Source organism: Oncorhynchus mykiss, chromosome 13, assembly GCF_057628025.1.
Source record: "Oncorhynchus mykiss isolate SJ-2025 chromosome 13, ASM5762802v1, whole genome shotgun sequence".
NCBI classification, from domain to species: domain Eukaryota; kingdom Metazoa; phylum Chordata; class Actinopteri; order Salmoniformes; family Salmonidae; genus Oncorhynchus; species Oncorhynchus mykiss.
This window is the reverse complement of record NC_143034.1, coordinates 35,158,783-35,181,806: the sequence shown is the minus strand read 5'-3', so window position 1 is coordinate 35,181,806 and position 23,024 is coordinate 35,158,783. Positions and strand designations below refer to the sequence as shown.

The window sequence follows — 23,024 nt, the reverse complement described above, 5'->3', positions numbered from 1 at the left end:
CGTCCCGTCCACTAGATTATACGTCACACTGGTAGCGTCGCCTGAACGTAAAAGCATCGCCATTTGCTGACTGGAGTGGGCAACGCAGCTGAGGAACCAAAAGTTTATTTTTTATTTATTTCATAAAGGTTTAATATTATATTATGTCGTTCAAAGAAAAGCATGTGTTGATTGATTCGTGTTTAATGAGTGAGAATTTAAAACAAACTTTACACCCACTAAATATTTGCATTGAACCATACTTCTGACATGCATCATTTTGACCCCAGAGGCATATCTTTATCATAGCCAAAATGTGGTTTATTCAATTCTTCCAATTTTTCATGACTTTGTCAATCAACTTGTTCTTAATAAATCTAAATCATGGTTTAGTGTTTCTGTATCAATATGGACTTTTAACAAATTCAAATCCTTTGGAGTCATGTGGACCTCAACCAAAAGCACCTTTGATAAATAGGTTGTTTATTTCAAATCAAAATCAAATTTTATTGGTCACATACACGTGTTTAGCAGATGTTTTTGCGGGTGTAGTGAAATGCTTGTGTTTCTAGCTCCGACAGTGCAGTAATATCTAACAATTTCACAATATATACCCAATACACACAAATCTAAGTATTTGAATCTAGGTTTCTCTGTAGACATGATCCATCCCACCAGAGGGTGGAGGGGCTCCTGTATCAGTGGTTTTGACCAGATAGACACCTGCAGACACACAGTATAGTGCCTCACATGTACTCTCCTAAGATTGGACTTTTCTATACCACGTATCACGTGACTGTATACAAAACTGCCAATGGTAGAAAACTCTGCCAGTGGTATACAGTGCATTCGTTAGCACTCCACCAATCAGTCCTTTATTGTAGAGAGGCCAGACGGAAGCCACTCCTCAGTAAAAGGCATATGACAGCCAGCTTGGAGTTTGCCAAAAGGCACCTAAAGGAACCTCAGATCATGAGAAACAAGATTCTCTGGTCTTATTAAACCAAGATTGAACCCTTTGGCCTGAATGCCAAGCGTCACATCTGGTGTAAAACTCCCACTTAAAAAGATGAGAGAGGCCTGTAATTTTCATCATAGGTACACTTCAACTATGACAGACAAAATGAGAAAGAAATTCCAGAAAATCACATTTTAGGATTTTTAATGAATTTATTTGCAAATAATGGTGGAAAATAAGTATTTGGTCACCTACAAACAAGCAAGATTTCTGGCTCTCACAGACCTGTAACTTCTTCTTTAAGAGGCTCCTCTGGCCTCCACTCGTTACCTGTATTAATGGCACCTGTTAGAACTTTTATCAGTATAAAAGACACCTGTCCACAACCTCAAACAGTCACACTCCAAACTCCACTATGGCCAAGACCAAAGAGCTGTCAAAGGACACCAGAAACAAAATTGTAGACCTGCACCAGGCTGGGAAGACTGAATCTGCAATAGGTAAGCAGCTTGGTTTGAAGAAATCAACTGTGGGAGCAATTATTAGGAAATGGAACACATACAAGACCACTGATAATCTCCCTCGATCTGGGGCTCCCGCAAGATCTCACCCCGTGGGGTCAAAATGATCACAAGAACGGTGAGCAAAAATCCCAGAACCACACGGGGGGATCTAGTGAATGACCTGCAGAGAGCTGGGACCAAAGTAACAAAGCCTACCATAAGTAACACACTACGCCGCCAGGGACTCAAATCCTGCAGTGCCAGATGTTTCCCCCTGCTTAAGCCAGTACATGTCCAGGCCCGTCTGAAGTTTGCTAGAAAGCATTTGGATGATCCAGAAGAAGATTGGGAGAATGTCATATGGTCAGATGAAACCAAAATATAACTTTTTGGTAAAAACTCAACGTGTTGTGTTTGGAGGACAAAGAATGCTGATTTGCATCCAAAGAACACCATACCTACTGTGAAGCATGGGGGTGGAAACATCATGCTTTGGGGCTGTTTTTCTGCAAAGGGACCAGGACGACTGATCCGTGTAAAGGAAAGAATGAATGGGGCCATGTATCGTGAGATTTTGAGTGAAAACCTCCTTCCATCAGCAAGGGCATTGAAGATGAAATGTGGCTGGGTCTTTCAGCATGACAATGATCCCAAACACACCACCCGGGCAACGAAGGAGTGGCTTCGTAAGAAGCATTTCAAGGTCCTGTAGTGGCCTAGCCAGTCTCCAGATCTCAACCCCATAGAAAATCTTTGGAGGGAGTTGAAAGTCCATGTTGCCCAGCAACAGCCCCAAAACATCACTGCTCTAGAGGAGATCTGCATGGAGGAATGGGCCAAAATACCAGCAACAGTGTGTGAAAACCTTGTGAAGACTTACAGAAAACGTTTGACCTCTGTCATTGCCATTAAAGGGTATATAACAAAGTATTGAGATAAACTTTTGTTATTGACCAATTGCTTATTTTCCACCATAATTTGCAAATAAATTCATTAAAAATCCTACAATCTACAAATGTTTTCTCATTTTGACTGTCATAGTTGAAGTGTACCTATGATGAAAATTACAGGCCTCTCTAATCTTTTTAAGTGGGAGAACTTGCATAATTGGTGGCTGACTAAATACTTTTTTGCCCCACTGTATGTGTATGTTTTGTATTGTTTATAAAATATAAAATAAAATAAAATAAAAATTCCAATGCAAAGTAACACCTCACAGTTCAATTTTTGGAGTTATTACATAAAACCAATCAGAATTCAGAAGAATGCTAAAGTCAGGTGTGATGTAATATGGAGGACCAGCCTATCCCTATGATGTAAAACTACAACAGAAATAACTTAAAATGTAGAACTTTAAATTAAACCAATAATTTGTGCTCATGACTTGAGTGATTAAAGTAAACCACAGTTGTGGAAACACATAACGCCATCTAACCAAAAATCAAATAATGTTAGCTATATGCAGTTATCTTAGCCAGCCAGCTAACGTTAGCTATTTAGCCAACTAGCTATTAGCCTAACCAGCGTAGCCAACCAGCACGTTTATGGTCAGCGAGACCAACTACCGGAGACCAGTTAGAACCCAACTAACAGTAAACCAAGGTGGAAAAAGTTAAACTACTCCCGTAGTCTAATTCACAGAAAACATGCTGAAAAGTAGTGATGGGGAAACAAAGCTTCCTGAAGCACTGGCTCTTTCCAGCCAATTGTGTCACAATATGTTCATTACTCAAGGCTTTGAGCGACACAGAATTTAGAACAGCCACATTATTATAGATGAAGTCCCGCAGCGTAGCCTTTATGTCATCTACTAAACCACTGGCCGTGTTCGAGAGCATCAAATCCATGCTGCGTTGTGGGTAAACGGTGACCGGCTGACTGATTTATAAATAATAATGAGTAGTTATTTATGATGCAAGGTGATTTGTAAATTAGTCAGTCAGCAGCCACCTGCAGTGTCGAACGAGCCCAATACCAAACCACTCAGGTGTTCGACTAAATTATTATTCAGATGTCATTGATCACGTGCTGCTGATATAGTGACACTGCTTTGAATTATACCGCTTAGCGACTTCAGTACGTGCCTCATAGCTCCAGTCTCAAACTTAACCCCGTTCCTGCTGAGGTCTGCTGGATGGAGAAAGAAGCTCTCCTGAAAGAGGAGGAGGAAGAGGAGGCTGTTACAATACAAAAACAAGTAGAGGGTGAGGCTATTACAGTGAAAGAAGAAGAGAAAGACGTTTCAGTTAAAGAGGAGGATGACGATGTTTCGGTGAAGGAAGAGGAGGGGGAGATGACTGTCACATCGAAAAATGAAGAAGAGAAGGGAACTGGATATGTGGGCCCGGTTTCCCAAACTCATCTTAAGGTATCCAGTGGTTCTAATGATGAACGGGCCCTGATTAACACTAGTAAGTACTGTCTTAAAAACAGATGCACAAACTCTGCGGTTGTTAAACTGATGTGTGATGTTAAAGGGGAAATTTGCAATTGCTACAACCATATTTTGACTTTTAAATTCTTTATTTATAGGCATGGATTCTTGAAGAATATACCACATGCCTCATGAGCTTAGTTCAACTGTTTACCCCATCAGAACCCCAAATAAGCTTTTTTTACTCCAATGTTTAGAAACAATGTAAACCAACACTGTATAATGTTGATATCATGGATGGTCAGTCCTTTCATCTATAGGTCTGTCTATGTATTTGAGAGTATTTACATTTCTCAAGCCCCATCCATCATTATTACCAAAACAGTGGTGGAATTACAGCTTTGTTGTTGGTTGAATTGCAGATTTGTTGATTGATTGTTGTGTGGCTTTTTTAAAAGGGCAACCTAGTTTTTAAACAGCAACAAAATGGCTGCCTAGAGTCCTGAGCTGTGTTAGAATACTCATACTAACCGCACTATTTGTGATGTTAATTGAGTATATAGTATGCTTATTGGTATGATGTAGTTAGTATACCAAAAGTTCCCGGATGTCGTACTAAATTCACCAAAATATGACGCAGTACTTTAGGGCCCATAATGCAATTCTTCAGGAAACGGGCGTGGCTTCACATCGTTTTCAGATTTGAAGAAAATGGAGGAAAATATGCAGCCGAAGTCCAACGAGAGCCAATACAAATTAACTGCTTTAAGTAATTATGACAAATGTTGAACAATGTGTAATAACATATTAAAACATGTAATGACGCATTCACTGACTGTTGTCTGCCTGGGCTTAACCATGCAATTTTGGCTTGTACTCTGTGTTATACCTTCCTCATCTCTCTGTTTCTCAATATACCAACTGCACGGGAAACCCCCACAGGGTGGCGGAATAAGATGAACACACTGAAAACTCATAAATATACACACACTCAAAACCCTTTGGGATGGGCTCCAAAGACAAAGAACTCTGTCAAGAACCAATGTGATACTGACACCAGGCTGGAGAGGACTGTCTATCACCTACGAACAACCTACCAGGAGCCAGGACTACCAGAATCTACCTACGTCATTTCAATGTATAAATGAATTGCACAAATATGTTTTAGCCCTCTTTTTCCGAAAGCTCCCTAAGGGTTGGACGAATAGGAGCCGTGCAGCACGTTTTGCCAGATATTATTACGCTTGAATAAACGGCCTTTAATATACCGTATCCGCCTTGTCCAGAGTCTCATCTTGGTCTCGTTTCTCCAATAACTAATCATTAACTAATCATTAACAATGGTAGCCAGAGGATGGTTGAAACCCATGAATTCGGTCCATAGATTTGATGAGAGAAAAGACAAGTTGACGACAGATTCTAGAAGGACGGGCGACCTGTCTACAGGAGCCATCGGGGATTCAACTCGCCTCAGGAAACTGATCAAAGAGCTCGACACTATAAAGGTAAGCAGAACCTGTTTAATCGAAATCTGCATATTATATTATAGTCAGTATCCAAATCATGATCAGAAGTACTGAGAGCGTGAGTATGAATTGCCGTTAAATTTATGAAACATTTTCCGATAACCAAAGGCATTTGCATAATGATATCTGTGTAAATATATTGTTCAAATCTAATTCAAATAGTCCAGCAACAGTTGATATGTAAATCTACTGGGTGTAATGGTGAGGAATTGGAGGACAGAATGTGATATGATGTGATATATTGTTTAAAATAAGGATTTGATAACAGAATTTGATGGAATGTGATGCACTGTTTTAATCGGGTCCAAATAGTCTGGCAATTTTCGATGTGGCAATCGTTTAGGTGTTACGGTGAGGGATTCGATAACTCAGTGAAATGAAATATGAATGAGATGATGAAATGTTTTGTTAATTGATCGAGACGTATATTTAAGACTGGAACTAGTGGAGTAGGTATCCCACTAGGAGCATCAGTTAATAAGCTAAATAATTGGACTAGGAGTGAAGGAATTAAACCTGATCTCTCCAGATTAATGTCACTGATTCACCGTTCCATGAGACCGAGGGATACTGACCACCGGCTCTAAATTTGACCACCGAGTCAAAAGTTTGGGCGGGGTTGTGCGGCCGCCGTGCCGTGTAACGAATTGATTTCTGTTCTCTTTGTGCTGTTGGGGTTGCCTAGAATTAATTTGACAAATATTATAGAAGGCATCTGAATGCATTGACATTGACCCAAAAGTAGGCGTTTGGGACACTAACATTTCGCCAGGCAGTAGAAATGTGTGAACCTGTAAAATTACTCCAGTAAAATACCCTAGACGCATAATTATCTCGCGAATATCCCTTTTCGATATTATAGTACAGTAATTCTACAAAACTCTGTGTGCACGAGGGTGAGACACGAGAGATAAGTCTGTGTTGGCACCAGGGATACATCGCTGGTTTCGACCAAGTGACGGGCTAAGTGCACATAGTTGCTGAGGGCCATAGTGCAATGTCTTGTTAACACATTTAGTTGTTTTTTAATTGTTTTACATAATTTTTTATCGGACCCAGACATAGTGAATCGTCAATATGGCCTCAATTACCGTTCCCAAACTCAAATTCAATGAATATTTAGATCAGAGAATACAGGAAAGGGCAGGAGGAAAACAGGAGTATAAATCAATAAAGAAGATATGGGGGGGAATTAGGCTGAGATGGACCCAGGCAGGTTACATTAGTGGAGTTGCCCCGTCAAGGGAACAACTCAGCGCTATGGAAAGAGAATTAGAGGAGGCAGTCAGGCACGGGAAAGAGAGTGAGGCAGAAAAGAATAGCAGCCATTTTTTCAAGAAGAAAGGAACGAAGGAGAGAGAGAGAGCGGAGGCGGAGCTGAGAATAGGGACATGGGCAATAGAGGAGACAAAAAGGACACGCCCACAAAAGAAACCTGATATGATGGGGGTGCTTGCTGGGGCCTCAGATGACGTCAGAGAAGGCACAATCAACAACCACAACACACCACCGCCCACCGTGACCACCCCATCGGCCCCGCTCTCTCTATACCCGCCACTGCCACGGGAAGAGAAGACTGAAGTGCCACCTCCCTATTCACAAAATCCATTCGCGCACCTCCCACACAACCCATTTAAAACCCACACCACACCAGCAGCCATACAGGCCCCGGTCTTTATGGTGCAGGGAGGACAGCTAAAAGGGAACATGACTGTGGGGATTCAAGAAGGCCACCTCGTCTGTGAAGAAAGGCCCGATTGCTCAAGCCCCACAGCATTACAAGGCCCAGGTGGGTCCCTGCCGAACTACCCACAAGGAAGGGAAGGTGGATCACAAATGGGCCTCCTAAAGAGAGAAGGCCACGATCTTATTCAGTTCTCCTCCACTCCGAACACAGAATGGTACGGACGCAGAGGTAAAGAAGATGATCAAGGGTCGTGGGTGTCACAAGGAAAATGTTCCGTCGGGGCTTCATCAGGAGATCACCCCAGTAAAGACGATGAAAGCGAAAGTAGACCTGGACGGGATGAGGAGGAAATGGAACGGGACACCCGGAACTCACTAGCCCAAGCCAGAACTATGATAGACGAAGCAAAACGTGGAGGGGGCACATTCCATGTGGAAGGGGTAATGCTAGGAAAAGTGACGGACCTGATCGAACCTGTCAGACAGTCCGTAAGGCTCTCAGAAATAAGAAGCAGGGGAGTCTCATCCAGAGCGGACTGGGATCCCCAACATGGAGAGACTGGAAGGACAGGCTTCCAAATGCCGTTAAGGCCCACTCCTGATGGAGAATACGAAGAGTACCAACCCTGGAAAATGACAGACCTCACCACTTTAATGGAACAGTTGCCCAGTCTACATGGGGGTGCCTCTGCATGGCTCCTCCAACTACAGACTCTTACCTCTGGCCTACGCCTCTGTCTGGGAGACATGAAGGCCCTGTTGGCTAGAGCTACAGACCATACTACCATGATGGCTCTCATAAGAGACGCAGATCTGGCCACGGGCCCAGCTGCACTAGGTCTAGGACGATTCCGAACTCAGTTATGGGCTGAGTTGAGAAGAGCATACCCTACCGAACAAAACCACTCAACCCTGTCATCGTTCACCATCAATCCAGGGGAACAACCAGCAGCCTACCTGGATAGAGCAAAGACAACATGGAGAACCGTTCATGAAGACCCATATGATCACACTGCTACCACACTCAGCAAGTGGAAGGAAATGGTGGTGAACGGGACCCAGAATGAAGTCCGTATAAAACTAAGGGGCACAGTGGGGCTGATGGCGCTACCTTTAGCTCAGTTTAACTCCCATGTGCATCACCACATCACCCAATTTAACAAGGAAAAGGGTGGAGCGGATACACAAGTCCAGTCCCTACAGGTACAACTTCTGAAACTTCAGCTGAAAGAAGCCCAAAAGGGGGAGAAACCCAAGAAACAGATGATGTCGGAGGAACATCCTGATATCACACAAATCATTGAGAAAACTATAAATATAAGGTCCTGGTCTCTTCTATTCTGGTCTCTATCTCTGTGTTTGTTGCAATATTAACCCTCTGTGGCTGTTGTTGCATCCCATGTGCCCGCTCCCTGCTTTCTTGAGTTATTACTTCTGCTATTGCACCAAATAATGACCCTGCACTGATGTTCCCCCTCCTACAACAGGAGGATCCTCTGGTGGAGTTTGAAACATGCACATATGAGTAATTTTCACGTCTCTTTGGAGACGTGAAGAGGGGGACTACACATTTCCTAAATTTCCTGTTCTATTTTTCTTACTTTTAGTTTTTGTCACGTCTAATAGATGTGAAGAGGGGGATTTGTAATAACATATTAAAACATGTAATGACGCATTCACTGACTGTTGTCTGCCTGGGCTTAACCATGCAATTTTGGCTTGTACTCTGTGTTATACCTTCCTCATCTCTCTGTTTCTCAATATACCAACTGCACGGGAAACCCCCACAGGGTGGCGGAATAAGATGAACACACTGAAAACTCATAAATATACACACACTCAAAACCCTTTGGGATGGGCTCCAAAGACAAAGAACTCTGTCAAGAACCAATGGGATACTGACACCAGGCTGGAGAGGACTGTCTATCACCTACGAACAACCTACCAGGAGCCAGGACTACCAGAATCTACCTACGTCATTTCAATGTATAAATTAATTGCACAAATATGTTTTAGCCCTCTTTTTCCGAAAGCTCCCAAGGGTTGGACGAATAGGAGCCGTGCAGCACGTTTTGCCAGATATTATTACGCTTGAATAAACGGCCTTTAATATACCGTATCCGCCTTGTCCAGAGTCTCATCTTGGTCTCGTTTCTCCAATAACTAATCATTAACAAATGTAATAATGTGATGACTTTACAAATAAGTTACACGTTATGTTAGCAACACTATCCTTACAAAACGCATAGCATATCTTTATAGCAGTATGTACCAGAATGTGAGCTAGCTACCTAACGTTAGTTGGCTACTTATACATCAAACTTGCCCGTATAGTAACTATATTCTAATTAACTACCCAATGTTTATTGACTTGATTAGAGAGCAGAATTACTGATGAATTTAATAAAGCTCAACACCCGTTGAATATGCCCGGTGTCAGTCAACATCTGCAAAAAAGCTCAAATTAAATTGTTGTCAGCAACACAGTTAGTCACCAACCCTCTGGATAACATGAAAACAGCCTAACCAGCTCTGCTAGGGCAAGTAAAATGGTAAGAGTGAGGTTTTCTCTGATTTGTGTCTAGCAAGCTATCCAACGTTAGCCAGTTAGCTTGGGTGCTTTACTGTCATTGTGAGGTCAGAACGCTTAGATCGACCCTACTCCTCAGCCATATAGTATTTGTTTACAAACAGTGGCCTTATACAAGCTTATGTTTTCGTTTCTGGTGGGGTAATACGGTTGAAACATTTGAGGCATTTCTAAGTTATATTCTTCAAGAATCAATGGTTATATAGTAAATGGGTCTTTCTATAACTGCCAGTGTAGATTTCCTGTGGGGGTCAAATTGTTAGAGCTGTTGATAAGTCATTGTATAATATTCTGGCAATTATTTTCATGCCATTACATTAAAGGCGAAAGATTGTCTTTTCTTAGTAAGGTGTTGCTCAAATAATGTTAGCTGCTAATCGCTAGTTAGCGGGCTAGCTAGCTTGCAAAATGTATTAAGAGTCAGAGCAAACGTAGCTAGCTAATACTGCCTGGTACCAGTGCTGGTGTAGGCCTAGATAAGCATGTTTGTGCAGCGGTATCTTATCAGAGAGGAGTAAGCAAAGTATGAATATGTTGGCTAGCTAGCCGGCTACATGAAGTAATAAAACATGTAATGTAACATCTAATTAGGGTCACCTGGAAACACTGCCCAACACTTTGGTTCCTACCGTGTCTTCTTCTTCTCTGAGGTTTATTGTCAGACTACACTCATCAGGTGTATTGCTGCCACGGGGTTGTAAAAAATAACTAAAATGCCCCAAAAAATTGGGATTAACAAATCATACTAATTACGTCAAATAAAATAAAACACGACCCAAATTCACTCCACTACCCTGAATTTCAAACAAAAATGGGACTATTCAGATCCCTACACAGGTTCAGGAACCTGGGAGGGGGGAATGTCTTCATTCAGTACTCTCTGTAACATTTAGTCTGTGAAGTCCTGGAGATCCAGAAATCCATTTGCCGCCTTCACAATGATGTCTAGCTTCTTAGATGTTTTATTAGTTTATTATTAATGCAATTTATCACTGCGGCAGTAAGGGCTATGCAAATGCTATTTTGTTGTCGAAACTCCTCCATGCTAATGCGGAAACTGCTAGTTTTGGACAAAGGTTACTAATAATTTATTAATGCAATGTATCACTTGCTCTATAAACACAACAAAGTCCACCTCTTTCACTATTAGTCTGTTGGGATCCTTCGCCTGCATGTCTTCACTGCAGACTGTGGGACATGAACTACCATCTCCTCTCTACTCCTTCTGCTATTTTCACTGCCTCCACATAGGACACCTGCTGGATGGGCCTGATCATCTTGGCAACTGTGACATCCTTCATCCGTACAGGGCACTCCGGGAACTCGGGAACGTGATTCCCATCACAATTACAACATGCTTCATCTGACTACGACATATTTATTCCTTCGACAAACACTTGCCACATGTCCAAACTTTTTTACAATTGTAACACTGCAGCGGCTTCTGTATATCTCACTTACCCAGGTTTTACATAAGATTGGAGAACCACTTCACCAAAACACAGTAAGACCTTCCGTCTATCAGTCATTTTAATCAACGTGCGTCTACCTGAAATGTTTAACCTAAACCACACAAAGCTTTCTCCTTTTGCGCTTTTGACACACAATCAGAATCATACCGCTCCTGGTCACTCGAACCGATTCCACTTTACCCAATTCATCCTTCACCATCTTTGAGACCGTTAACAGGTCACCCACAAAAACATCCTTGCTGATGATTCCCACTCTGACCCTAAACTGCTGTTCATTACCAACTTTAGCACTTTTCACTCCACTGTTCTTCACCATCGTCCACTCACTCTCACCAACTGTACTCACTCCAAGAGAATCCCACAATGCTTCCTCCATTGCTCCTCAAGTCATCCCCCGGACTCCCTTGCCCTGTGCTGTGAAAGATGTGAGAGTTTGTGTTCTCAAAGTAGCACCTATATTGTTCTCATTCCAGCACATCTGTTGCTTCACCAACTTTTTCTCCCTTTTGTCTGCACTACTTGCTGTCATTTCCCTTCCTGATTTCCCTGTCTTGGATGTCTCCACCATGCTCCTACTCTGTCAGTAATTCCTCCCTGGTTTATTAATCGGTAGTCATGCCAAACAACAATATATTCAAGGTGCTGCACATTCTATTCCACATCTAGAATTAGAATCGTCATTATGTTTCCATAATTTCAACAGTTCACCAGTTAACTAAGCCTATAATGTGGACACCAAGGATGTGGATACCAAGGAACTTGAAACTCTCAACCTGGTCCACTACAACCCCTTCGATGAGAATGGGGGTTTGCTCAATGTTTAGTCCCAGGTTACTTAGCTTAGTGATGAGCTTTGAGGGCACTATGGTGTTGAACGCTGAGCTGTAGTCGATAAATAGCATTCTCACATGGGTGTTCCTTTTGTTCAGGTGGGAAAGGGCAGTGTGGAGTGCAATAGAGATTGCATCATCTGTTTGGGCGGTATGCACATGGGAGTGGGTCTAGGGTTTCTGGGATAATAGTGTTGATGTGAGCCACGACCAGCCTTTCAAAGCACTTCATGGCTACAGACGTGAGTGCTACGGGTCGGTAGTCATTTAGGCAGGTTAACTTAGTGTTCTTGGGCACAGGGACTATGGTGGTCTGCTTGAAACATGTAGGTATTACAGACTCAGACAGGGGATGAAAATGTCATGGAAGACCCTTGCCAGTTGGTCAGCGCATGCTTAGAGTACACGTCCTGGTAATCCGTTTGGCCCTGCGGCCTTGTGAATGTTTAAAGGTCTTACTCACATCGGCTGAGGAGAGTGTGATCACAAAGTCGTCCGGAACAGCTGATGCTCTCATGCATGTTTCAGTGTTACTTTCATCAACGCGAGCATAGAAGTGTTTTAGCTCGTCTAGTACGCTCGTGTCACTGGGCAGCTATTGTCTGTGCTTCCCTTTGTAGTCTGTAATAGTTTGCAAGCCCTGCCACATCCGATGAGGGTCGGAGCCGGTTTTCAAGGGGTATATCAATCTCCCCAGGGTAGCAGTAATACGTTGAGAGGTTTGTCCACAAAGGGTTTCCCCTCCCATAGGTGGCTCATTATTGGGATTCATTGCTGATTCCTACCTGAAGCTCACTATGAAGTGTCTAGTGATACAGGTAAAGGGCCCTGTTGGAGATTGGTGGTTGGTAGTGGAGTCGAGGGAACAAGCAGGGTTGGACACGGCCATGTTATTATCCCACACAGTCTCTGTGGTTCATATGAACCCCGTTCCTGGGAATTAGTTTTGATTACAAATCGTCCCAGTCTGTTACCACAGAAGGGGTCCGTTTGTCTCATTTCCAGCTAGGTTACGAGGCGCTTTGTCATTTCCAGAGTCAGTTTATTTTGGTACTGTCCATATGTAGCTTGTTTTTGGTCACAGAATGGCTGAATAAGTGCAACATTTTACTTGGAGCTAACTATGCAGAGCATAGCACATGTCAAATGACTTTAGCTTCCCTCCAGGCCTGAGGGCACAAGATATGGAAAAAAGGAGTGGCAATATAGTCCGCTATTATCCTCAGTAATTTTCCATCTAGATTGTCAGACCCCGGTGGCTTGTCATTGTTGAAAGACAACTATTTTTTCACCTCTTCCACACTGACTTTACGGAATTCTAAATTACAATGCTTGTCTTGTTACGGTGCGTGAATGAGGACCCAAAAGCGAATTAACGTAAACAGAGCTTCTTTAATAACAAAACAAACGTAGGCTCAGATGGACCGGCAGATTCCGACAGGACAGGACAAGGTTGCAGCAAACATGACGATAGTCTGGTTCAGGCATGAATAACACAAACAAGAATCCGACAAAGACAGGAACAAAAACAGAGAGAGATATAGAGGACTAATCAGAGGGAAAAAGGGAACAGGTGGGAAAAGGGGTGACGAGGTAGTTAGGAGGAGACAAGGAACAGCTGGGGGAAAGAGGGGGAGAAAAGGTAACCTAATAACGACCAGCAGAGGGAGACAGGGTGAAGGGAAAGGACAGAAACAAGACACAACATGACAATACATGACAGTACCCCCCCACTCACCGAGCGCCTCCTGGCGCACTCGAGGAGGAAACCTGGCGGCAACGGAGGAAATCATCGATCAGCGAACGGTCCAGCACGTCCCGAGAGGGAACCCAACTCCTCTCCTCAGGACCGTACCCCTCCCAATCCACTAGGTACTGATGACCACGGCCCCGAGGACGCATGTCCAAAATCTTACGGACCCTGTAGATAGGTGCGCCCTCGACAAGGATGGGGGGGGGGGGGGGAAGACGAGCGGGGGCGTGAAGAACGGGCTTAACACAGGAGACATGGAAGACCGGGTGGACGCGACGAAGATATCGCGGAAGAAGAAGTCGCACTGCGACAGGATTAATGATCTGAGAAATACGGAACGGACCAATGAACCGCGGGGTCAACTTGCGAGAAGCCGTCTTAAGGGGAAGGTTCTGAGTGGAGAGCCAAACTCTCTGACCGCGACAATATCTAGGACTCTTAGTTCTACGCTTATTAGCAGCTCTCACAGTCTGCGCCCTATAACGGCAAAGTGCAGACCTGACCCTCTTCCAGGTGCGCTCGCAACGTTGGACAAAAGCCTGAGCGGAGGGGACGCTGGACTCGGCGAACTGAGATGAGAACAACGGAGGCTGGTACCCGAGGCTACTCTGAAAAGGAGATAGCCCGGTCGCAGACGAAGGAAGCGAGTTGTGGGCGTATTCTGCCCAGGGGAGCTGTTCTGACCAAGACGCAGGGTTACGAAAAGAAAGACTGCGTAAGATGCGACCAATAGTCTGATTGGCCCGTTCTGCTTGACCGTTAGACTGGGGGTGAAAGCCGGAAGAGAGACTGACGGAAGCCCCAATCAAACGGCAAAACTCCCTCCAAAATTGAGACGTGAATTGCGGACCTCTGTCCGAAACGACGTCTGACGGAAGGCCATGAATTCTGAAAACATTCTCGATGATGATTTGTGCCGTCTCTTTAGCAGAAGGAAGCTTAGCAAGGGGAATGAAATGAGCCGCCTTAGAGAACCTATCGACAACCGTAAGAATAACAGTCTTCCCCGCTGACGAAGGCAGTCCGGTGACAAAATCTAAGGCGATGTGAGACCACGGTCGAGAGGGAATGGGAAGCGGCCTGAGACGGCCGGCAGGAGGAGAGTTACCGGACTTAGTCTGCGCGCAGACCGAACAAGCAGCCACGAAACGACGCGTGTCATGCTCCCGGGTGGGCCACCAAAAACGCTGGCGAATGGAAGCAAGCGTACCCCGAACGCCAGGGTGGCCGGCTAACTTGGCAGAGTGAGCCCACTGAAGAACGGCCAGACGAGTAGGAACGGGAACGAAAAGAAGGTTCCTAGGACAAGCGCGCGGCGACGGAGTGTGAGTGAGTGCTTGCTTTACCTGCCTCTCAATTCCCCAGACAGTCAACCCGACAACACGCCCCTCAGGGAGAATCCCCTCGGGGTCAGTGGAGGCTACTGAAGAACTGAAGAGACGAGATAAAGCATCAGGCTTGGTGTTCTTAGAGCCCGGACGATAAGAAATCACGAACTCGAAACGGGCGAAAAACAGCGCCCAACGCGCCTGACGCGCATTAAGTCGTTTGGCAGAACGGATGTACTCAAGGTTCCTATGGTCAGTCCAAACGACAAAAGGAACGGTCGCCCCCTCCAACCACTGTCGCCATTCGCCTAGGGCTAAGCGGATGGCGAGCAGTTCGCGGTTTCCCACATCATAGTTACGTTCCGACGGCGACAGGCGATGAGAAAAATACGCGCAAGGGTGGACCTTGTCGTCAGAGAGGGAGCGCTGAGAAAGAATGGCTCCCACGCCCACCTCTGACGCGTCAACCTCGACAACGAACTGTCTAGAGACGTCAGGTGTAACAAGGATAGGAGCGGATGTAAAACGATTCTTGAGGAGATCAAAAGCTCCCTGGGCGGAAACGGACCACTTAAAGCACGTCTTGACAGAAGTAAGGGCTGTGAGAGGAGCTGCCACCTGATCGAAATTACGGATGAAACGACGATAGAAGTTCGCGAAGCCGAGAAAGCGCTGCAGCTCGACGCGTGACTTAGGGACGGGCCAATCAATGACAGCTTGGACCTTAGCGGGATCCATCTTAATGCCTTCAGCGGAAATAACAGAACCGAGAAATGTGACGGAGGAGGCATGAAAAGTGCACTTCTCAGCCTTCACAAAAAGACAATTCTCTAAAAGGCGCTGGAGGACACGTCGAACGTGCTGAACATGAATCTGGAGTGACGGTGAAAAAATCTGGATATCGTCAAGGTAAACGAAAACAAAGATGTTCAGCATGTCTCTCAGGACATCATTGACTAATGCCTGAAAGACAGCTGGAGCGTTAGCGAGGCCGAAAGGAAGAACCCGGTATTCAAAGTGCCCTAACGGAGTGTTAAACGCCGTCTTCCACTCGTCCCCCTCCCTGATGCGCACGAGATGGTAAGCGTTACGAAGGTCCAACTTAGTGAAAAACCTGGCTCCCTGCAGGATCTCGAAGGCTGAAGACATAAGAGGAAGCGGATAACGATTCTTCACTGTTATGTCATTCAGCCCTCGATAATCTATGCAGGGGCGCAGAGACCCGTCCTTCTTCTTGACAAAAAAAAACCCCGCTCCGGCGGGAGAGGAGGAGGGGACTATGGTACCGGCGTCAAGAGCTACAGACAAATAATCTTCGAGAGCCTTACGTTCGGGAGCCGACAGAGAGTATAGTCTACCCCGGGGGGGAGTGGTTCCCGGAAGGAGATCAATACTACAATCATACGACCGGTGTGGAGGAAGAGAGGTGGCCCTGGACCGACTGAACACCGTGCGCAGATCGTGATATTCCTCCGGCACCCCTGTCAAATCACCAGGCTCCTCCTGTGAAGAAGAGACAGAGGAAACAGGAGGGATAGCAGACATTAAACATTTCACATGACAAGAGACGTTCCAGGAGAGGATAGAATTACTAGACCAATTAATAGAAGGATTATGACAAACTAGCCAGGTATGGCCCAAAACAACAGGTGTAAAAGGTGAACGAAAAATTAAAAAAGAAATGGTTTCGCTATGATTACCAGAGACAGTGAGGGTTAAAGGTAGCGTCTCACGCTGAATCCTGGGGAGAGGACTACCATCCAAGGCGAACAAGGCCGTGGGCTCCCTTAACTGTCTGAGAGGAATGTCATGTTCCCGAGCCCAGGTCTCGTCCATAAAACAGCCCTCCGCCCCAGAGTCTATTAAGGCACTGCAGGAAGCTGACGAACCGGTCCAGCGTAGATGGACCGACAAGGTAGTGCAGGATCTTGAAGGAGAGACAGGAGTAGTAGCGCTCACCAGTAGCCCTCCGCTTACTGATGAGCTCTTGGCTTTTACTGGACATGAAGTGACAAAATGACCAGCGGAACCGCAATAGAGACAGAGGCGGTTGGTGATTCTCCGTTCCCTCTCCTTAGTCGAGATGCGGATACCTCCCAGCTGCATGGGCTCAGCACCCGAGCCGGCAGAGGAAGATGGTAGTGATGCGGAGAGGGGGGCAACGGAGAACGCGAGCTCCTTTCCACGAGCTCGGTGACGAAGATCAACCCGTCGCTCAATGCGAATAGCGAGTTCAATCAAGGAATCCACGCTGGAAGGAACCTCCCGGGAGAGAATCTCATCCTTTACCTCTGCGCGGAGACCCTCCAGAAAACGAGCGAGCAAAGCCGGCTCGTTCCAGCCACTGGAGGCAGCAAGAGTGCGAAACTCAATAGAGTAGTCTGTTATGGATCGATTACCTTGACATAGGGAAGACAGGGCCCTGGAAGCCTCCTCCCCAAAAACAGATTGATCAAAAACCTGTATCATCTCCTCCTTAAAGTCCTGATACTGGTTAGTACACTCAGCCCTTGCCTCCCAGATTGCCGTGCCCCACTCACGAGCCCGTCCAGTAAGGAGAGATATGACGTAGGCGACACGAGCAGTGCTCCTGGAGTAAGTGTTGGGCTGGAGAGAAAACACAATATCACACTGGGTGAGGAACGAGCGGCATTCAGTGGGCTCCCCAGAGTAACACGGCGGGTTATTGATTCTGGGCTCCGGAGATTCGAAAGCCCTGGAAGTGGCCGGTGGATCGAGGCGGAGATGGTGAACCTGTTCTGTGAGGTTGGAGACTTGGGTGGCCAGGGTCTCAACGGCATGTCGAGCAGCAGACAATTCCTGCTCGTGTCTGCCTAGCATCGCTCCCTGGATCTCGACGGCTGAGTGGAGAGGATCCGAAGTCGCTGGGTCCATTCTTGGTCGGATTCTTCTGTTACGGTGCGTGAATGAGGACCCAAAAGCGAATTAACGTAAACAGAGCTTCTTTAATAACAAAACAAACGTAGGCTCAGATGGACCGGCAGATTCCGACAGGACAGGACAAGGTTGCAGCAAACATGACGATAGTCTGGTTCAGGCATGAATAACACAAACAAGAATCCGACAAAGACAGGAACAAAAACAGAGAGAGATATAGAGGACTAATCAGAGGGAAAAAGGGAACAGGTGGGAAAAGGGGTGACGAGGTAGTTAGGAGGAGACAAGGAACAGCTGGGGGAAAGAGGGGGAGAAAAGGTAACCTAATAATGACCAGCAGAGGGAGACAGGGTGAAGGGAAAGGACAGAAACAAGACACAACATGACAATACATGACATGTCTTTCATAATTTGGTCAGATATACTTGGATGTGTAGTGTCAGCATTTGTTGCTGGTGTGTCATCTTGCCAATTAAGTTTACTATCTTGCCAATGAAAAAAATCATAAAAGTAGTGGGCTTTGATGAATGAGCCATCTGATTCAGTTAATGATGGAGCAGAGTTAGCCTTTTTTCCCAAAATTGTATGTAAGGTTCTTCAAAGCTTTTTATTATCATTCTTTGTCATTTATCTTTATTTCATTGTGTCGTTTCTTCTTTTTATTCAGTTCAGTCACATGATTTCTCAATTTGCAGGATGTTTGCCAATCAGTTGTTCAGCCAGACCTATTTGCCATTATTTTTCCCTCATCCTTCTCAACCATACCATTTTTCAATTCCTCGTCAATCCACTGGGATTTAACAGCTTTTACAGTCAAAACTGTCAAAGTATTGTCTGTGAGTATAACAGAACTGATATTGCAGGCGAAAATCAAACCAGGAAGCGGTTTCTATTTTGAAAGCTCCATGTTCCATAGCCTGCCTTCGCTCCATTTAAAGGGATATCAACCGGATTCCCTTTCCTATGACTTCCCCATGTTGTGAACAGTCTTTACACATAGTTTCAGGCTTTAATTTAGAAAAATTAGCGACAAAGATCAGATCACGTCAGAGGTTTGGCAGGGTCGCCAGCAGCGTTTTTCATGCGCAACAGAGTGTGTCAACCATTTTCTCTCTCAATCCTACTGAAGAAACTACAGTCCTCTTGACATCTTATTGATTATTTATTAAATAAAACAGCTTGAGTGCCATTACTTTTCCCTCATCCTTCTCAACATACCATTTTTCAATTCCTCATCAATCCACTGGGATTTAACAGCTTTTACAGTCATTTTCTTAAAACCTCTTGAGACTAGGGTGCAGTATTTAGATTTTTGAATGAAAAACGTGCCCAAAAAGAAACTGCCTATTTCTCATGCCCATAATCTAGAATATGCATATAATTGACAGCTTAGGATAGAAAACACACTAAAGTTTCCAAAACTGTCAAAAATATTGTCTGTGAGTATAACAGAACTGATATTGCAGGCGAAAATCAAACCAGGAAGTGGTTTCTATTTAGAAAGCTCCATGTTCCATAGCCTGCCTTCGCTCCATTTAAAGGGATATCAACCGGATTCCCTTTCCTATGACTACCCCATGCTGTGAACAGTCTTTAGAAATAGTTTCAGGCTTTAATTTTGAAAAATTAGCGACAAAGATCAGATCATGTCAGAGGTTTGGCAGGGTGCCAGCAGCGTTTTTCGTGCACAACAGAGTGTGTCAGCCATTTTCTCTCTCAATCCTACTGAAGAAACTACAGTCCTCTTGACATATTATTGATTATTTATTAAATAAAACAGCTTGAGGATTGATTATAAAAACGTTCGACATGTTTCTCACGAACTTCACGGATACTATTTGGAATTTTTGTCTGCCTCGTTGTGACCGCTCGAGCCTGTGGGATTTCTGGACATACGGCGCCAACCAAATGGAGATATTTTGGATATAAAAATAATCTTTATGGAACAAAGGGAACATTTATTGTGTAACTGGGAGTCTCATGAGTGCAAACATCCGAAGATCATCAAAGGTAAGCGATTATTTTTATTGCTTTCTGACTTTTGTGACCAATCTACTTTTATGCTAGGTGTTGTCGTGGCTAATCATTTAAAAATATGACACTTGCAAGAACCTGTGAATTCAATAATATACTTTTAATACAACGTATTGCAAGCCGGAGTGGTTCGCGGAACACACACACTTTTTCAGAGCACTCGCATACAACATATGAGTCCATCCCACATGCAAATGAAGTTGCATCCCAATCTGTGCATCCTGCTTGTTCAGCCCAATAACGCCCATATCTGCTTTCCGTCAGATTATAATGGTGACAAGACCCTTGCTTTTTCCCTGCACTCAGCTTAATGCGTTCTTCTGTTTGTGTGTTATCTAGGGTCAGCAGACTATGTGTCTCCTCTGTTTTTAGCGTGCTCAGCTGTCCCATACTCTCATGGCCTACTCTGGTCTCCTGTCCTATACAATAGACAATGCATTTTACAAGAATGGCAAATGCACTCTATAAGTGTATCTTTCTCTTGTGTTACAGTATTGTGTTCCTCCATATATGTACATCATTCTCCCATAGTGTATGTGATTTTTTGTCTACTGAGATGTTCTTATATAAACGCTTGGATAGCTTTTTCCAAAAAGCTTTATTGAAATCTGACACGCCAGGTGGATTAACAAGCTAAACTGTGTTTTACTAAATTGCACTTGTGATTTCATGAAAATGAAATTTATTTCGAATTTGGCGCTCTGCAATTCAGCTGAAGTTGATGACAATTATCCCGCTAAAGGGATAGGTGCACCAAGAGGTTTTAATGGGTGCATGCTTATTAGTAACTGGGATAAGCAATTTCATAAATGCGTGCAGCATCTGGTTTCTCCTCATTACTCACCACAGAGCAGCAAATATTATTTACATCAACATAGGAATCCCCCGTTTTATTAAATAACTGAGACACACAAATGACTCGAGGGAACAAGAGAGAAAAAAACTCTTCCTTAGCATTCTCCTCACTCTGCTGCTGGCCTTCTGACGTTACGCTCCTGAAGTTTCCAGTAAAAGGCTCCAACAGCAGTCGGCAACCATTTCCATTTGTAGTGCCAATTTATCTGACCATTTCTACTGATCTGGTGCCAGTTATGATTTTCATATGCACATTTTACTGGAACAGTTTCCTTTAATTTATAATAGTAAAAATAATTATAATAGTCTTTATCTCAAAATCATGATCTGTGGTTAATATGTATTCTACGTATATAAATCGAAATAAAAATTATACAAATCTAAATAATTTTTATTGCCATTGCCAACTATGTAAAAATAGCCTACATAAAGCCAACAAATAAAAACAGCTAGAAAATATCCAGATAAAAATAAATCACATTGGCTGCGCATGGCCTGTCTACATAGAACTTGAAACAATATATCAACTACCACCTAGGTCTGTCCGAAATGTGATAGCAACATTGTATAAAATATTCTGGGCCCTCAGTTTCCTGCACCAGTGAGTTTGGGACAGACACAGCTGTAGGCTATTTGTGAAAGGGATAAGAAGTTATCAGGTATTTTATGACATTTCCACTGGATCAGAGGATTACATTTTCCCCTTTCATGTCGAGTGGTTATCAAGAGTGAGAGCTGGAAATATTTTACAAATACTTTGAGGAACTATTGTCATTCGCCAATTGATTTTAGTAAGACTTTGTTTACTTGCTGTTTGAGGTGAAGAAAACATTACTTTGAGAAGCTCCACAAATCATTAGTGGTGGTGCGTAAATACTATCAGACATCCCCAAATAGGTGCATCGTTCTCTGCCCTCTGTTTGCTAAAACGCAATTTGGTTGCAGAAACTCCTCCATGCTAATGTGGAAACCACTAGTTATACCAATAACATAGACTTACTGTAGGACCCGTAACTTCACCTAACATAGACCTACAGTAGGAACCATAACTTCTCCTAACAACAACATAGACCTACTGTAGTACCTATAACTTCACCAAACAATAACATAGACCTACTGTAGGACCCATAAGTTCACCTAACAATAACATAGACCTACAGAAAGGTGTCTATATTGGAGACCAAAAGTTGTCTGGCACATTGCTTAGGATTTCAACAACTTTAAAAACGTATTTCTAGCATACATACGTCGATGTTACTACTAACGTGAAAACAAGACAAAATATGACTTGTTGTTCACTTGACTGTCTTAAGACAAATGTCAAATAATTAACATTCATTACTGACGTCATTGTTTGTTTAACATCATGGCTACGGTGTTGGCATCACCTTTATACAGTGGATTTTTGCTGTGGATTTTTGCTGTTATGGGCCTTAAACCATCTGTTTGACTTTTTGTTCACACAGGAGAGAGACATGACTATCGTGGATCCTCTGGGGGGCCTCAACAACCTCATGATGCTGATGAGAAAGAGAATATTCTCTCCACGTCAAAACACCTCAAGAAACACCAGCAGAGACCCACAGGGAAGAAATCTCATTGCTGCTCTGACTGTGGGAAAGGTTGCAAATCTTCATTAGAACTTAAAATACACCAGAGAACACACACAGTAGAGAAACCATACTGCTGCTCTGACTGCAGGAAGAGTTTCTTAAGATCAGATTCACTAAAAATACACATGAGAATTCACACTCGAGAGAAACCCTATAGCTGTGATCAATGTGGGAAGAGTTTTACTACATCTAGCTTTATGACTGTACACCAGAGAACACACACAGGAGAGAAGCATTGTAGCTGTAATCAATGTGGGAAGAGTTTTCCTACATCTAGCCAGCTGACTTCACACCAGAGAACACACACAGGAGAGAAACCTCTTAGCTGTAATCAATGTGACAAGAGATACTCTGATAAAATATCCCTGATTAAACATCAGAAAATACATGAAGGAGTTGTTTAATGATATCATTGAAATAATGTCACAATGTAGAATGTTTTAACATTGCAGTAGGAGTATTTTAATGATGTCACAATGTAGAATGTTTTAACATTGTAGTAGGAGTATTTTAATGATGTCACAATGTAGAATGTTTTAACATTGTAGTAGGAGTATTTTAATGATGTCACCATGTAGAATGTTTTAACATTGTAATAGGAGTATTTTAATGATGTTCTACCTTA

The 23,024-nt window shown here is 43.8% G+C and overlaps 1 protein-coding gene across 1 annotated transcript; it reads left to right on the top strand.

The window, feature by feature from the left end:
* Positions 1 to 3,574: 3,574 nt before the first annotated feature.
* Positions 3,575 to 22,803, top strand: LOC149978844 (uncharacterized). The gene is made up of 2 exons (XM_090194337.1): positions 3,575 to 3,851; positions 22,253 to 22,803. The coding sequence occupies exons 1-2, from the start codon at positions 3,575 to 3,577 to the stop codon at positions 22,801 to 22,803; spliced, it is 828 nt and encodes a 275-aa protein (XP_090050463.1).
* The last annotated feature ends 221 nt before the right edge of the window (positions 22,804 to 23,024 follow it).

What these genes read in the sequence shown, in the direction of transcription:
- LOC149978844 (XM_090194337.1), top strand. Translation starts at nt 3,575, where the DNA reads ATGGAGAAAGAAGCTCTCCTGAAAGAGGAGGAGGAAGAGGAGGCTGTT. An exon ending in ACGGGCCCTGATTAACACTA is followed by an intron (nt 3,852 to 22,252) that starts GTAAGTACTGTC and finishes TTGTTCACACAG; the next exon opens with GAGAGAGACATGACTATCGT.